Source organism: Artibeus jamaicensis, unplaced genomic scaffold, assembly GCF_021234435.1.
Source record: "Artibeus jamaicensis isolate MK-2021 breed Jamaican fruit bat unplaced genomic scaffold, CSHL_Jam_final contig_511, whole genome shotgun sequence".
NCBI lineage: Eukaryota > Metazoa > Chordata > Mammalia > Chiroptera > Phyllostomidae > Artibeus > Artibeus jamaicensis.
In genome coordinates this window covers 3,353,783-3,369,904 of record NW_026521866.1, presented here as the reverse complement: position 1 = coordinate 3,369,904, position 16,122 = coordinate 3,353,783, and the positions used below count along the sequence as shown (strand labels likewise).

Sequence of the window (16,122 nt, the reverse complement as noted above, 5' to 3'; positions counted from 1 at the left end):
ACGCGTATGGATTCTGCGCGCCTGAGTCCGTCCGACCGAGTTTTCCTGTGCAACCCCGCTTCACCAGTCGCTGGTTTCGCCCCTTACCGGTCAGGCTGAAGAATTTGTTGTTAACGGACTTCTGAAAAGTTCAATTTTCCGTGTTCTGGCTGTGTTTTCTGTTGCTAATATTTAGTTGTCTCTAAACTTGGTTGTGTGAGAAGGCACGGCACATCCACCTATGCCTCCATCTTGGCGGAAGTCCCCCTTTTTACTCTTAAACAATATTAATTGTAAACACAAAAAATCACCCAACATTTCATGGCTCTTGATATTTCCACATATTGTCCTGTGACATCTTCATAATACCACTGGGAGGGAGGCTGGACGGGTTCACGTTCCATGTTTCACCAAAGACTGACAGGTTAAGAGACTTCCTCAAGGTCATATAGATATGTGGGACCAGAATCCTTGTTTTCTGACTCTTAGTCTGTTTTGGATAGTGATATTTAGTGATGTATTAAAGAAATGTTGTACCTTTTATTTGAGGTTAGATGATAAAGGCACCTGAATATTTGACAACTCTGGTCCAGAAGATGCTTTCAGTAAAGTTGTTGAAATAAAGGGGAAACAACTAGGGCAAAAACCAAATATTTGGAAGAATGTAATCATTAAAGAGTAAGTATTATGTTATTTTGCAGAGTCAAAATACGGTGAGCAGTTTGTTGACTTTGGAGATCACAAAGCCGAGCAGCCCATTTGGTTTCTGGGAGGGCACCCAGACCTCGAGGTGCCACGGCCACCTGTGCCCTTCGCCCTGCCACCAACCTTTGGGTCTCAGACATACCCGTTCTGCAGAAGGTCTCTCTGCTGCTCCCGAAGGGGCAGCAGTAATGCTCAGGCCAAGTTTACCAAAGTCAGCGTCAGACTATCAGTGGATGAGAGGGCCCTTGATGCAGCAACCAGTTATTTTGGCTGTGTCCTCCAGGGTCTCTGTTGCTCTTAGAGTCCATGGAGAGGCTTTTCTTGTGGGGAGCATGTCTTTGAAGACAAAAACACTTCAGAACTAAAAGACATTACATGATTAAAGAACACCGCACTTCAAAATGCACACTGAAGAATGTAAGAAATTTCTTATGCAATTGCATATACACTCAGGAGAATTAGAGTATATCTAAGAAAATAAAAATTTGCAAATCTAAGCTTAAAAGAACATCAGCAAATTTGGTGAAGCCTGAGCATAAATTTTTAAGCTCTCATTAAAAAATCCATGCCATTTATCAAAAAGTCCCATAAAAATTTTATACAAAGCAATAAAATGACAAATCAAGCTATGCCCAGAGATGAAAGAAAACCCAGTCTCTGCAAAGATGACTGGAACTTACTTTTGGAACTAGTCAGTAGCTTGAGAAGACCACGAGGACAGAGTACTGGAGAAGTTTGGGGTTTTCTTCAGGGTTGTCAATCAGACACTGGGCAAGCTTTATTTCTAAAAAGATGAAACTGTGATAACGTGATAAGATGCAGAGCTCACTCTAGAGTGAACTTATGGAGTATGCAAAAAACCCAGTTAGTTGAAAACAAAATGTATTCACTATCACAGCTGGAAAACCCATGCTTCCTTTCTCTTCCTGCTAAGAACTTAGTGGAGGCATGGTTCTTGCTAGGTTTATAGACTGAGGGAAAAGAATCTGGAAAGAGCCCTAGACAGCACCAGCTGCTTAAGTGATTTGCCCAAGATCACATGGCTAATTAGTGGAGAGTCAGGACTTGAACACAGAACCAGATTCTGATCCTTGTCAAGTGTACTACCCACATTTCTGTACATTTTTCCCTCAGACCTTTAAGCATTAACATTTTATGCCCAGTAATCCCATGAATGTTTTCAAAGTTGCAAATGTATGCCTTAGAGGTATTAATTTATGTTCAAAATAACCTAAATCTTATATTTTGGTATTGTTTTTCTTTATATTTCTATTTTTCCCTTTTGATACATGTAGGTTTCAGAGAAGGCTCTCTTTCACTTCATTTTAATGGTATCTCCATATCAGAAGTAGGTTCTCTCAAGGCTCTTTATAAAATACCTAAAGTCTGTCTCAATGTGTGCATGTAAATACAGCCTACAGATTATGAGAGTGATATTTAGGGGAGTTTTTTAAAAAAATTAGCATTGTCAGGGTATCAGACAATCTCCCAGCACCATCCACACTGAACCCAGATGATAAAATAGCAGTATGAACACCAGTGGCTGTTCTAACTGCACAGGAGCATTTCAAAAAGCTTGGAAAACCCAGAGGGCAAATGTGTTCTGCTCGCTTTTATTAAGCACTGCCTTTACATATATTTAGTATGGACATGATCATTTCAAGGACAGTGGGACAACTATATTTTCAATATGACTGCTAACACATTAATATCATTTATTTTGAACCCTGGTATTTTTGTATAAAACAATGACCACGTACACATATCTAAAATCTATTAAGGTATAAGCCTTTCGCCAGTTTCTTTATTAAGGCAATGGAAAAACATCCCCACTCTTTTACAGCCTTCGAAGCTCACACATCTTTGGGGTTTCACATCCAAGTTAAGAGTTTACTTCACTATGTCCAGCACCTGAAGACAGAAGCCTGTTATTGTGAAGACTGCAGATGAAGTTCAATAGGGTGAAGGAAATTTTAGAAAGGGGACTCACTAAAGCAATTTTAAGAAGTGATTGTAATCTTCTATGAAAAACTTAGTTCATTAAGTTATAAAACTACACAATTTAGCCCTGGCTGGTGTAGCTCAGTGGATTGAGCATAGGCTTGCGAACCAAAGGATTGTGGTTCGATTCCCAGTCAGGGCACATGCCTGGGTTGCAGGCCAGTTCTCAGCAGGGGATGCACGAGAGGCAACCATACATTGATATTTCTCTCCCTCTCTCCTTCCCTTCCCCTCTAAAGATAAATAAATAAAATCTTTAAAAAAACTACACAATTTAGAAAATTAAATTGACAAAGTATCTCATTAGCTTACATAACTATTTTTAATATAGGTTTCTTCTCCATCAGTTATTCTATCAGCCTGAGCCCTGAAATCTCCCTCTTGCTCGGTCCCCAACCAGGAATCTGCAAGGCTCACTCCCTTCAGTGGGAATAGCTTTTTTTCATTTATATTACTTATCTTCAAAATTTGTTAAAACTAACCTCATGCAGAAAGCCTTAGCTAAGTGCTTATATATTTCAGTTGTTCCAAATTAATCTGAACATGGCTTGTAATATATAACATATAACAGCGTTACAGACACACATGCACACACGCACACATGAATAAAATATCAGGTGGTTTTCACACTTAGAACTCCAAGACTCCTAAGGGTATAGATGATGTCTCCCCTGCTTGTGATTCTAGGGGCTCCCAAAATAGTAACACATGAAACTGCCCCTATAGAATGAGGGGGGTACTTGAAAGAATCTCCTTTGTCTACTTGAAAAGTCTAAGGTTCCAATGGTACCAATCCCACTCCCTCCTGACTAGCAAGTCACTCCTCACCAGGCAGAATGCAGCCCAATTTAAAGCTCTCAGTTATAGGACTGCTAAAGCTGGTGCACATCCTACATGACAGAAAAGCAGGATAAAGACTGGGGAGGTGCTAGTCCACTGGGATTCATGGGGAAACAAAACATTCTTTCAATGTTATCACATTATTTTCATGAAAGCAGAATTCAGGAAAAATGTACAGTTGTACCTTGTATTCACTGGCTTCAAAACTCATCAAACACTGTACTCGTTCCATTTTGACAAGAAGGAAATGTTTTAGCACTTGGTGCTTGCTTGGAACTTATCACACTTGCTAGAACTTGTATGAGTCACAATGCCACCCCGCAAGGGAAAATGCTTCATCATTCGGTACTTGTCATGAGTTTTGGAATGAATTAACGACAAGTATTGGCATACCATTGTATTTGCTAATCTCTGGCAGGTCAAACTGGTTCTCTTCATTAAGCAGTTGTTGAGCACCCATTTAACAAAGTGTCTTGAATGTGCTTTGCACTTGAAGCCAGGACTTACTGCTGGGCACATAAGTGATTCTGGCTGTTATGCAAAGGAAGGTCTGAGACCAACAGCTGTGGATGCTGGAGATGAGCTAGTATCCAGTGAGTGCTGCTGGCAGTCCGGCTCTTTGCATGCGCCTCAGCAGTCCCAACAACTGTGGGAAGGAGACAGTATCTGCAGTTTTCAGGGTGCCATTTGAGGCCAGAGAGGAGGAAGCTTCCATTACAATTGGGTTTTTTGACCCCAAAGCCAGTGCTCTTTCTTCTGCAGTGATCAGCGATCTGCAGGCCTTCAGGTGGTGGTGAGGGGCATGGGCAGAGGCTGCCCATGGGAGAAGAAACAGGTCTTCCATCCAGTTCTAAAAAAGATTTGGGACTACCATACAAACATCCAACTCACAACTGCTCTCCTTCCCTGCCCCCACAGAACCAAGGAACCATCTTCCCACCTCTTTCACTTTTTGTGAGGTTTCCCCTTTAAGGTTGACTTTAACACAGAATTACCTATAATTCTAGATTCTAATCTGGTTCCACCTTTGTGATAATAGGACTTGTAATTTAGCTTGCTCTGGCCCTACTCTGGCCTCTGATTAGCCTCTTGTTCCACAAGCCCCAAGCATATTATACAGAGGTGACATGGGAGCCACCCTGCAGGCAAGACTGCTACTTGGAATCTTGAAGACTAAGACTGACAAGTACTGATTTCCAAAAATCAGGGAAGAATGTGGATTCCACCAAATAGAGGTGGGAGTGCTCTATATAAAATAAATCTAGATTAGAAGAGATGATTAGGGTATTGTTCTAGGCAATGCTATCTAATAAAACATTCTGAAATGGAAATATTTGCATTCTGCTCTCTTCCTCTACTAATGCAAGGGAAGACAACACTATAATTAGGATTTTACAAACAATAGCTACTGTAGGAAACTTAATTAACTGAAGGATTTGTCATATTAAACCAAAAAGTATATGAAGGAAGAGACATCTCATCTACCCTATAAGAGATTTTTTTGAATCCTAAATGCCACTGTATCCTTAAATTGTTCCATAGGTCACTTTCACAAAGTTAAAACACTAAAGCCCCATACTCCCCATTCAATTTAACCCAACCCTGGGATGGGAAATAGAGATCCACTGAATACATGTATAAAGGACATCATAGAGCAGCTAGTATAAATCAGACCATTTATAGGCTTGGCGTCAGTCCCACATATTTAGATGGTCTTTTAACATGGAATAATACAGTATTTGAGTCTTTGTTGCTAACACCTCTGTACCAACCAATGGGTCCATGAACACTAATATTTGTGAAGGAGCCCTATGTATACGTTCTGGCTATTCTTTTTTTTTAATTTTTTTTTATTGATTATGCCATTACAGTTGTTCTATTCCCCCCTTCATCCCCTCCACCCTACCCCCCATCCCCACCATTACCCCCTTTAGTTTATGACCATGTGTCTCAAGTTCTTTAGATTCTATATTTCCCATACTATTCTTGCCCCCCCCCCATCTATTTTCTATCTACTGTCTATGCTACTTATTTTCTGTACCTTCTCCCCCCTTCTCCTCCTCCCACTCCCCTGTTGCTAACCCTCCTTGAGATCTTCATTTCTATGTTTCCACTCCTGATCTAGCTGTCCTTTTAGTTTGCTTTTATTTTAGGTGTGGCTGTTAATAACTGTGAGTTTGCTGTCCTTTCACTGTTCATGTTTTTTTAACTTCTTTTTCTTAGGTAAGTCCCTTTAACATTTCATATAATAAGGGCTTGGTGATGATGAACTCCTTGAATTTGATCTTATCTGAGAAGCACTTTATCTCTCCTTCCATTCTGAATGAAAGTTTTGCTGGATAGAGCAATCTTGGTTGTAGCTCTTTAGATTTCATGACTTGGAATACTTCTTTCCAGCCCCTTCTTGCCTGGAAGGTGTCTTTTGAGAAATCCGCTGACAGTCTGATGGGGACTCCTTTGTAGGTGACTGTCCCCTTAGCTCTTGCTGCTTCTAGGATTCTCTCCTTCATTTTAATCTTGGCTAATGTAATTACGATGTGCCTTGGTGTGTTTCTTCTTGTGTCCGACTTTGGGACTCTCTGAGCTTCCTGGATTTCCTAAAAGTCTATTTCCTTTGCCAGACTGGGGAAATTCTCCTTTATTATTTGTTCAAATAAGTTTTCCACTGGTGGCTGTTCCTTTCCCCCTTCTGGTACCCCTATAATTCAGATGTTGGAGCGTTTAAAGATGTCCTGGAGGTTCCTAAGACTCTCCTCATTTTTTTGAATTCTTGCTTCACTCATTTCTGTTTGGCCATTATTTGCTTTCTTCTGGTCCACTCCATTGATTTGATTCCCAGTTTCCTTTTCATTGCTATTGGTTTCCTGTGCAATTCCATTCATTTCAACTAGTTTGGCCTTCATATGTTTCTCTAATTTGTGGCTATAATCAACCAGTTCTGTGAGGATCCTGATGACCAGTGTTTTAAACTGTGCGTCTGAGAGTTTGGCTATTTCTTCATCGCTTAGATTTATAGGCTCTGGGGCTTTGAGTTCTTCTTGAGCCATTTTTGTTCTGTTTGAGCCCGTTAAGTATGAGGAGCAGAGCCTTGGACTCCCAGGTCGGTGGGTTGTGATGCTGTATGTGGGGGCGTGGTCAGAGCGGGGAAATGGTGGCCCCCTCTGCTGTTTTGCGCCTCTAGGTGAGGAGCGGAGCCTTAGGTTGTTCACCAGGGCCAGGCCACTCAGAGTCGCTGGGTTATGACGCTGTATGTGGAGGTGGGGTCAGAGCAGGGAAATGGCGGCGCCCACCGCTGCAGCTTGCCACGGGGACCCATTGGGTCCCGGTCCAATCGCCCACTCCCTCACTTGTCTATCCGCACGAATGCGAGACCACAGTCAACCCATAGCCCTGCTCCCTCTATGTTTCCCCGCAGTGGCTGGGTCTCTCACTAGGTCCAACCTTGCACCTGAATTGCGCGCGCCTGAGTCCGTCTGACCAAGTTTTCCTGTGCTACCCTGCTCCGCCAGCTGCTGGTTTCGCCCCTTACTGGTCAGGCTGAAGAATTTGTTAACAGACTTCTGAAAAGTTCAATTTTCTGTGTTCTGGCTGTGTTTTCTGTTGCTAATATTTAGTTGTCTCTAAACTTAGTTGTGTGAGAAGGCACGGCATCTCCACTTATGCCTCCATCTTGGCGGAAGTCTCCTGGCTATTCTTTATATATGGAGGTTTTGTTAATGGCCTCTATACTTGGGCAATTTATTGTCTTGAGAGCTGGAGGATGAAAGAACACTGTACTCTTGCTGTATTTACTATTCCAGTATGCCTTCACAATACCTCAGAAACTCAACAATGGTCCACACTCTTTAATTTACACTACCAACCAAAAAAAGCTTACTACCAGATGCTAACCCCTTCGATGGGTGTTGTGGACCGCTCTGCCTGGTTCTAGGAATTGTAACTCGACCCCCTGTGGCTAAGAGCGAGTGATGACCTTTGGAATGCGAGCCGCAGGAGACAAAGCTTGTCTCTGGTAGCAAACACTGCCTCAGTTTCCTCTCCCTGCCCCCAAAGCTTGGTCAGAAGTCAATGACAGGTAAGACCCCTCACAGTGGGGGGCAACCTAAGGCAGACTCGATCACTTGGGAGACCTTCATGGAAGGACTCAGGGGGCTGCAACAAGGACCAATGTACTCTTGCCCCCTACTACCCCTGGCTTTGACAAAGCCTGAGTCCCCATGACCTCTGGGAGAAGTGCTTCCTGACTCTAATCCCCTTAAGTCTGAATACCTGATGGGGAGAGGTGCAGCTCCTTGCCTTGCTAGAGCCTGTCCTGGGGGAAAATCTGGCAGCACAAAGACTTCCTGATAAACCTGTGAAATCTGCTCTGCTAAGAGTGCTTTCATTCATATGTTAAGGGTTCGAACAAGAAACCCTAAAACTCTGTTTCTGACAGACTCTGACTCACACTAAGCCCTCAGATTTCTTTGAAATGTTATCTACTATTTGATCCTTGCCGCCCTGTATTCCTGTGTATTACAACCCAATAAAAGCCCTTGCAGGAAGGGGCTCCATGCCTTTTTCCCCTGAGAAACTGGCCACTGCTCACAGCCTTTTTCCTCTGGGAAAATGGCCACCTCTCCTCCCCAAGCAGATCACATCATGTCTCGGTCATGTTTACTTTCATCGTGGCACACAGGGGGACTTGCAAGGAAAGTTGTCCCCACAGATGGGCATTTGGATGGTCCCTTCTTCCTTGGCTTGGAGTTAGTACAAACAAATATGTGATCAGAAACTTATCCTTAACTCTGGTAACCACTGCTGAGTCTACTGCTAAGGCAACAGCCAACAACAAAAGTCCCTAGGCGCTCTTGCTAAGGTGGTTTTATTTTTATTTAAAAAATATTTTATTGTTTATGCTATTACAGTTGTCCCAATATTTCCCCCTTTACTCTCCTCCACCCAGCCTGCTTCCTACTTCCACAGTAGAACAGTCCCAAAAGACAGTTCCCTTTTTCAGTTTTCTGAGGAAATTCCATGTTGTTTTCCACAGTGGCTATACCAGTCTGCATTCCCACCGACAGTGAACTAGGGTTCCCTTTTCTCCACAACCTTGCTGGATTTATTCCAGGGATGCAAGGATGGTACAATATTTGCAAATCAATAAACATGATACATAAACAAAGTGAAAGACAAAAATCACATGATCATATCAACAGATGCAATAAAAGCATTTGATAAAATTCAGCACCCATTTATGTTAAAAACACTTAGCAAAGTGGGAATAGAGGGAGCATTCTTCAACATAATGAAGGCCATATATAAAAAAACTTACAGCTACCATCATATACAATGGGCAAAAACTAAAAGCATTTCCTTTAAGATCAGGAAGACGGGGGTGTCCACTTTCACCACTCTTATTCAACGTAGTACTGGAAGCCCTAGCCACAGTAAACACACAAGAAGAAATTAAAAAGCATCCAAATTGGAAAGAAGGAAGTAGACTATCATTATTCACAGACATGTTATTGTACATAGAAAACCCATAGGCCCCACCAAAAACTTACCTGACCTAAGAAATGAATTGGGCAAAGTAGCAGGATACAAAGTCAATATTCAGAAGTCGATGGCATTTTTGTACACCAGTAATAAACTATCAGAAAGAGAAACTAAGAAAATCCCATTTACTTTGCAACAAAGACAATAAAGTACCTATAATAAATTAAACCAAGAGGTAAAAGACCTATACTTGGAAAACTATAGAACACTGAAGAAAGAAATTGATGAAGATACAAATAAATGGAAACCTATACTGTGTTCATGGGTTGGAAGAATTAACATCATTAAAGTGTTCATACTACCCAAAGCAGTCTACGGAGTCAACACAATTCCTATCCAGATACCAATGGCATATTTCACAGAAGTATAATAAATATTCCAAAAATTTATATGGAACCAAAAAAAGACTCTGTATAGCTTCAGCAATCTTGAGAAAGAAGAACAAAGTTGGAGAGATCACAATACTTAATATCAAACTATACTACAAGGTCACTATAATACAAACAGTCTGGTACTGGCATAAGAACAGACACATAGATCAATGGAACAGAATAAAGAGCCCAGAAATATTAGTCTTTATGGCCAACTAATATTTGACAAAGGAGGCAAGAGCACACAATGGAATAAAAATAGTCTCTTCAATAATTGGTATTGAGAGAACTAGACAGGTACATACAAAAAATGACACTAGGCCACCATGTTACATCATACACCAGAATAAACTCAAAATAAAGAAAAGACTTAAATATTAGTTGGGATGCTATAAAAATCCCAGAGGAAAACATAAGCAGTAAAATTTCAGATATCTTACATAGCAATATTTTTGCTGATGTATCCCCTAGGGAAAGGGAAATCAAAGAAAAAATAAACAAATGGGACGACATCAAATTAAAAAGCTTCTGCACAGCTAAAGAAGCTATCATCAAAATGAAAAAGGAACCAACTGCATGGGAGAACATATTTCCTAGTGATACAATGGACAAGGGTTTGAGCTCCAAAATATGTAAAGAGCTTATTACATGACAACACTAGGAAGACAAACAATCCAACTAAAAACTGGGCAAGGAAACTGAATAGACACTTCTCAGGGAGGACATACAGAGGGCCCATAGATATATAAAAAATGCTCAACATGACTAGCTATCAGAGCGATGCAAATTAAAACCACAATGAGATATCACCTCACACCTACCAAAATGACTATTATCAATAAATTAACAAACAAGTACTGGTGAGGATGTGGAGAAAAGGGAACCCTAGTGTACTTTTGGTGGAAATGCAGATTGGTGTAGCCACTGTGTAAAACAGTATGGAATTTCCTCAAAGAACTAAAAATCGAACTGCCTTTTGATCCAGAGATCCCACTGCTGAGATTTTACCTGAAGAATCTTGAAACACCAGTTCAAAAGAAATTATGCACCCCAATGTTCATATCAGTGCTACTTACAATAGCCAAGTGCTGGAAATAGCCCAAGTGCCCATCAGTGGATGAGTGGATAAAAAACCTGGTACATCTACTCATTCTTTGACTTGATACCAATTGGTCTGGTTCATGTGGACCCTGGTTAAGGAGAATACTTCTGACTCTTGGTTTGATCCTCCTAATAGTCATCATGAGAGTTGTGGAGGCATCTACAGCTGTGGATTTTGTGTATTGTTCAGGGAAACAGGTGACACACTTAGGAAGGGAAGCAGGTAAGCAGAGTGCCATTATTTTGATTTATTGCATTCTGAAGTACCATGGGGGAGGGCCTGAGAACAAATCTGCTTTATCAGCAGTTCTAAAGCCTTATTACCTGAGATTTGCATTCTGAGGAAAAAAAATCAAGACTGAATTATCAATATGTACATCATGAGATTTGGGTTTTGGCCCTGATAAGAAGGAACTGTACTAACCTGGAAAGGGTTATAGAAGATCAAAGAAAGAAACCAGCTGTACACCAAATCCTGGTGAAAGATGTGGGTTTAACCAGAGAGCCAGACACTTTAGAAGAACACCTCCCTTTGGGGTGGTTAAAAATGCAGGAACTTGACTCAAGTGTAGGCTGCTTGAGGCAGCTTCCTCCCCCGGGATGGGCTGCCAGCTTTAGTACTTCCAGGAAGAACCAGTCCTTGGGTCACACTTCTCAGTCCTCTGCTCCCTTTCACTTATCATCGTCCCGCCCATAGTTAATTGTTTGTAAGGCCTGAGCTATGAGCGTAGCCATTTCTCGGGTGCCTGCAGCAACCACTCTGCAAGACATGAGGTCGAAAGGTCCGCCTGAGGACAGAGGAGGAGAAGAGAGCAGCTGGGTTACTGGAGAGGGCAGAACAGTCCTGGGTTAACAACTCAGCATGTGCACATTCCAAGGAAAACAAAGTTTTCAGGCCATGCTCAAGGCTGGAAACAAACATTGTGGTCTAGACCTGAGCCTGGCCAGAGAAAGTGGTGATGACTTTCAGCATCTGCTCTACCCCAGTATGAGTGCAGTGGAGGTGCCATGAATCAATGCCGTCCTGCAGGCTGTGTTGGGAGAATGTAATTTGAGGCCCAATATTCAGGACTGAGATTTTAAAGATTAGTTAGACCAGAAGAGGGGAGAGGAGTTTTCAACCTCTGCACTGTGTCGGTGGCACTCAGGACCCTATGAGTTGGCCTTTCTGACTGGCAACCCAATTGGTTGCTGTGGAGACCAGGCAGCTGACGGTGGACAAAGAAGTCTTGTGTCCTTCTGGGGGCACGCACAGGACTAATGGCCTTGCTGGAGCCCTCTGTGCACATGTGTGCTTGTGTGGTTAAATCCAGTGTCAGAGTGGCTTTTAATCTGAAACTGGTCTGCCTGGCCTTGCCATCTAAGACTGATACCTCTTCACTTTTATACTTTTCTCGTAGCTCAATTGAGGTCTTTCAAAGGAGAAAGAGGAAAAAAGTAGAAATCAAATGACCAAATATGCCCCCTATATACCCAATAGTTAAAAGGGAGCCCCAGTGTTTCTGCTAGTAAGCATGGGTCTACAAAGCTAGGAGAGAATGAAATCTAAAAGAATTCGCACAGCCTCTGATGGGTTACTCCTAAACATTAGGTGAGCAACCTGTCTGAAGCTAAGTGGATGTAACCGGGGTAGTGATGCTAAGTGGGGTCAGATTTGCTTAGTGGATGTAACCGGGGGTCAATCACTGGGACAAGATAACTACAAAGCAGAAGTAACAGGTCATCTTTCAGATCCTCAGAGGGTGCCCCACACTATACACCATGCTGACCCAATGCCGAGACACCAGGCCATGGGGGTACTAGTCTCCTCTTTGTCAGATGGGGAGCACAGTGCCTCCTCTGCCATTCTCAATGGATTGTGTGCTTAGAAAACTGTCAAATGTTATGTAAATGGGAAACAGTGGTGGTATATTCTGATCCTAGGGTATATTTTCATGTCTAGAGGCACAAATAGGAAGGTAGGAAGGGTGGGAAGGCACTGGACCACTGCCTTTCCAATGCCCTCTCATCAGTAGAGAAGGAAGTGAGGGACGTTCAGTCTGGAGGTGTTACTCTGCTGTTGTGACTCTGGGGATTGGGAGCAAGCCAAGGGTCAGATGGGTTCACCTGAGGTGTCCATCACGATGCCGCCTGCTTCTCTGATGATGACGGTAGCAGCAGCCAGGTCCCAGCAGTGCAGGCCAAACTGGTAATAGGCATCCGCGGCCCCTGAGGCCAGGTGGCAGAGTGCCAAGGTGGAGCTCCCGATCACTCGGACCCTGGAAGAGAGGGAAGAGAGCATTATATGTGTGAGTGGCACTGTGCATAAATTGCACTGGTCTTAAATAATGTGCATGCTTACTTCATCCAAAGTCACTTCCTCTGCTGAGCACTCCCAGTCATTAAAAATGAGTCATGGGGCTTCTACCAAAAAGCTATAGATTGAAATCTAGAGTCTAGATCAGTGCTGCCCAACTGAATTTTCTGTGAAGATGGAAACATTCTGCTCTGTGGTAGCTCTAGCCACTGGTGGCTGTAGGGTACTTGAAATATGGCTAGCACAACTAAAGAACTCAATTTTTCACTATATTAAACTTTAACTTAAATTTAAATCACCTCATGTAACCAGTAGCTACAGCATAGACCCAGATGCAGGATGGGAGATGAAGAGTATTCAATCAGACTCAGATTTATTTTCCTAAATGTTTACTGGAGAAACATCATGTAGGAAGGGCTCTAAGCAAACAGGATGGGCTGGATGGGTGGCTTGAGATCAGTTCCATGGCTTCTCAAAGTTGCTAAGAAAGGAACAAATGTCCCCTATCTGTTTCCTAACAGCTGGCTCCATGAGCTCCCATGCTGAATGATGAAACAGTGTGTGGCTTCCCTGGGCCTCAGCACGGGCTGTATGTGTTCCTGTCCCAGGAATCTTTCCTCTTTCAGCCCTCAGGGAGTCTGCAGCAAGCCTGTGTTTGGCACACTCTTCTTGGCCCCAGGGTGTTCCAGGAATTGAAAAGTCATACCCATGAGCTTTGGCGTGGAGTAACCTCTCCATGTTGCTCAGGAACAATTTCAGAGTAGCAGGGTCACGTTTGGGACCAATTTCTGTTAGAACCAAGGCCTTTGAAAGATCTGCAATAGAAAAAAATGTCCCATAATCAGAAAAATCAAGTCTTGGTTCTAACTGAAGAGTCAGGGTTTTCCCTGAAGCAAATGTCAAATATCAGAGTTTCATTCCTTCTAGAATAAGTATCTTTTGAGAGTGGTTTATGCCATAAAGTTTTTCTGACACCTATATTGAAAAGTAAGGACACAATTAACAGAGAAACAAAATTTACACTCTATTTGATCATTATTCCTTTAAAGCTGCGTTCTGACTCAGATTTCAGAGGGAGCAGATTTTTCAGTTCTCTCTTTTCAGGAACAGTTAGCGTGAGAACTGGAAAGGTTTGGTGTCTTAGGAAAGCCCCCATCATTCGATCACAAATTAAAACAAAATGATTCCAAACCAGGACCACCCAATGTTTGAAGAAAAAAAATGCCTCATCAATTAAATCTGTCTTTAAAAGCCATTCTTTAACTGCTGGGATCAGAAAGATGGAAATACCATTATCCCTGTGGAGAAAACAACTTTTAAGTAACATCTTTGGAAAGAGTCCTCAGGAGTGAACACCCCAGTATAAAGACCACTGCTGTAGTTGTGTGGCCTCCTTGGCACAGAGCAGTGAGGTGCTCACGCCAAGCCCACAGTTGCTGTGATAGGACTGGAGGGCTGCCTGTGCCAGGAAGCCGGCCCATGGGCATGGAGGGATGTGACTGGGCTCCCTTCCTGGGCCTGACTCACTGGTGGGGGACCACAAGAGGCTTGTCCTTGCCTGGCCATATACCCAAACATGACCAAATTTAGCCTGTCATATCTCTTCAGGCCTGTTGCTCAGGCACAATCAGCCAGCCATAGCAGGTATGTTCAGATCACACAATAAAACCACTTTATGAAGTGGAGGGAACACATACTCCCGAAGTTATTGCACTCAATGGACCTACTCTCTCATTGAAATCTGCAAAGTCATCTTTAAGGGACCAGATGACTGTGAGAAGGCAATCTCCTCTTAGAATCTGTACCAAATTTCCCTCTTTTCTTAAGTCAGATGCTCTCATTTTATACTTTTTGGGAGGTCTGAATCATTTCTCACCAGGTACACCCAGCACTAAAGCTGAGCTAATGCACCTCCCACACGTGCAGTGAGAGTGCACTGGCAATGACCACAACAAGGGATGAGAGGGCCAGGCAGCTCCATGATCTCCATGGACAGGACCCAGTTAACCCCAGCACCCAGGCTATAAACTCAGATGGTATGTTCCCAGGAAAAATAGACTTCTTTTGAAGAAAAAGATATCCACAGGGCCAGGCACAGTATACATTCGATACATAGTTAGTGAACCAATGAATGCTTTTTCTCAAATACTAGCATTAAACAAATATTGATAAGTGTCTTCTTGCTTGGGCTGGATTGTTAAATTGCTAGTATTTTAAAGTTTGTTAGAATTTTTGCGTTAAGTAGAATTTTGTTGGCTAGCTCAAAAATCTAATCACTATGTACAACACTAATTTGGAGGGAATAAATTCTGAATTATAAATATTTAGCTATAAATATTCCCTTGAATGGTAACATATTGCAATTTGGGGAGTGCCCATTATATTAAAAGTAAAAAAGACATTAGATAGTATGCATGTTATTTTTGCCAGGGAAAACAAGGAAGCAAGATAAGTAGTTTCAGAGGAGGCCAGGGAAGAAAATGAAAGTGAAGCTGCAGTGGCGTCTTGCCTAATCGTACTTCTAATTTCTTTTCCGAACTTCAAATCCTACATATACCCACAGGTGTACATGAACATTATATATTTACCATTAAAAAAATCCTCACCCAATGATATGTTTGTTGATTTTAGATAAAGAGGAAGGGGGAGAGAGAGAGAAACAATATTGTGAGAGAGAACCATCCACTTATTGCCTCTTGTATGCACCCTGACTAGGAATCAAAAGGATTGAACCTGCAATCTAGGTATGTGCCTTGACAGGGGATTGGATCTGTAATCTTTTGGTGTACAGGACAATGCTCCAACTAACTGAGCTACCTGGCTAGGGCGTGAACATCATATTTTAAAACATAATTTGACAGGTTACTTCATTACTTGTTCTTTTGATACAACAATGTACTGAGTACACCTTTTACCATCCTTCTATACTTGTAACAACTGAATGTTATTCTAACCAATGAAAGAAGTGGTTTAACCATCCCTCCCCCAGATAAACAGTTGTAAGTCTTGTTATTGTAAACAATGTTATCTCTTTTTCTGTGTGGATTTGTGTAGTCACGTTGATATATTTTCCAGGATAGATTAATAAAAGTAGGATTTCTGAATGAAAGAGTGTGCATATTTCAGATTTTGATAATTACACAAGACACTGAAGATTTCCCCCCAAGAACTAGAAAGTCAGACAATCAATTTCCATAGGGAGATAAGCACCCAGTGTTAGTCAGGTTCATAACCTGTGACTACTGCTCAGGCCAAGGCCTAGTCCAATCTGTCCTTATCAGAGGGAGAGAC

At 42.2% G+C, this 16,122-nt stretch overlaps 1 protein-coding gene across 2 annotated transcripts in view; it reads right to left on the bottom strand.

Annotated features, from left to right (window-relative positions):
- Window positions 1–10,768: 10,768 nt before the first annotated feature.
- The window catches only part of IMPA2 (inositol monophosphatase 2), a 78,131-nt gene continuing 72,777 nt past the window's right edge, over window positions 10,769–16,122 (bottom strand). For both annotated transcript variants that reach the window (XM_037134480.2, XM_037134481.2), the window contains exons 6-8: window positions 13,538–13,646; window positions 12,642–12,793; window positions 10,769–11,323 (exon numbers count right to left, since the gene is read on the bottom strand). In XM_037134480.2, the coding sequence (XP_036990375.1) occupies window positions 11,208–11,323; window positions 12,642–12,793; window positions 13,538–13,646 (377 nt within the window). In that variant the 3' untranslated portion in view covers window positions 10,769–11,207. The remainder of the gene's footprint in view (window positions 11,324–12,641; window positions 12,794–13,537; window positions 13,647–16,122) is intronic.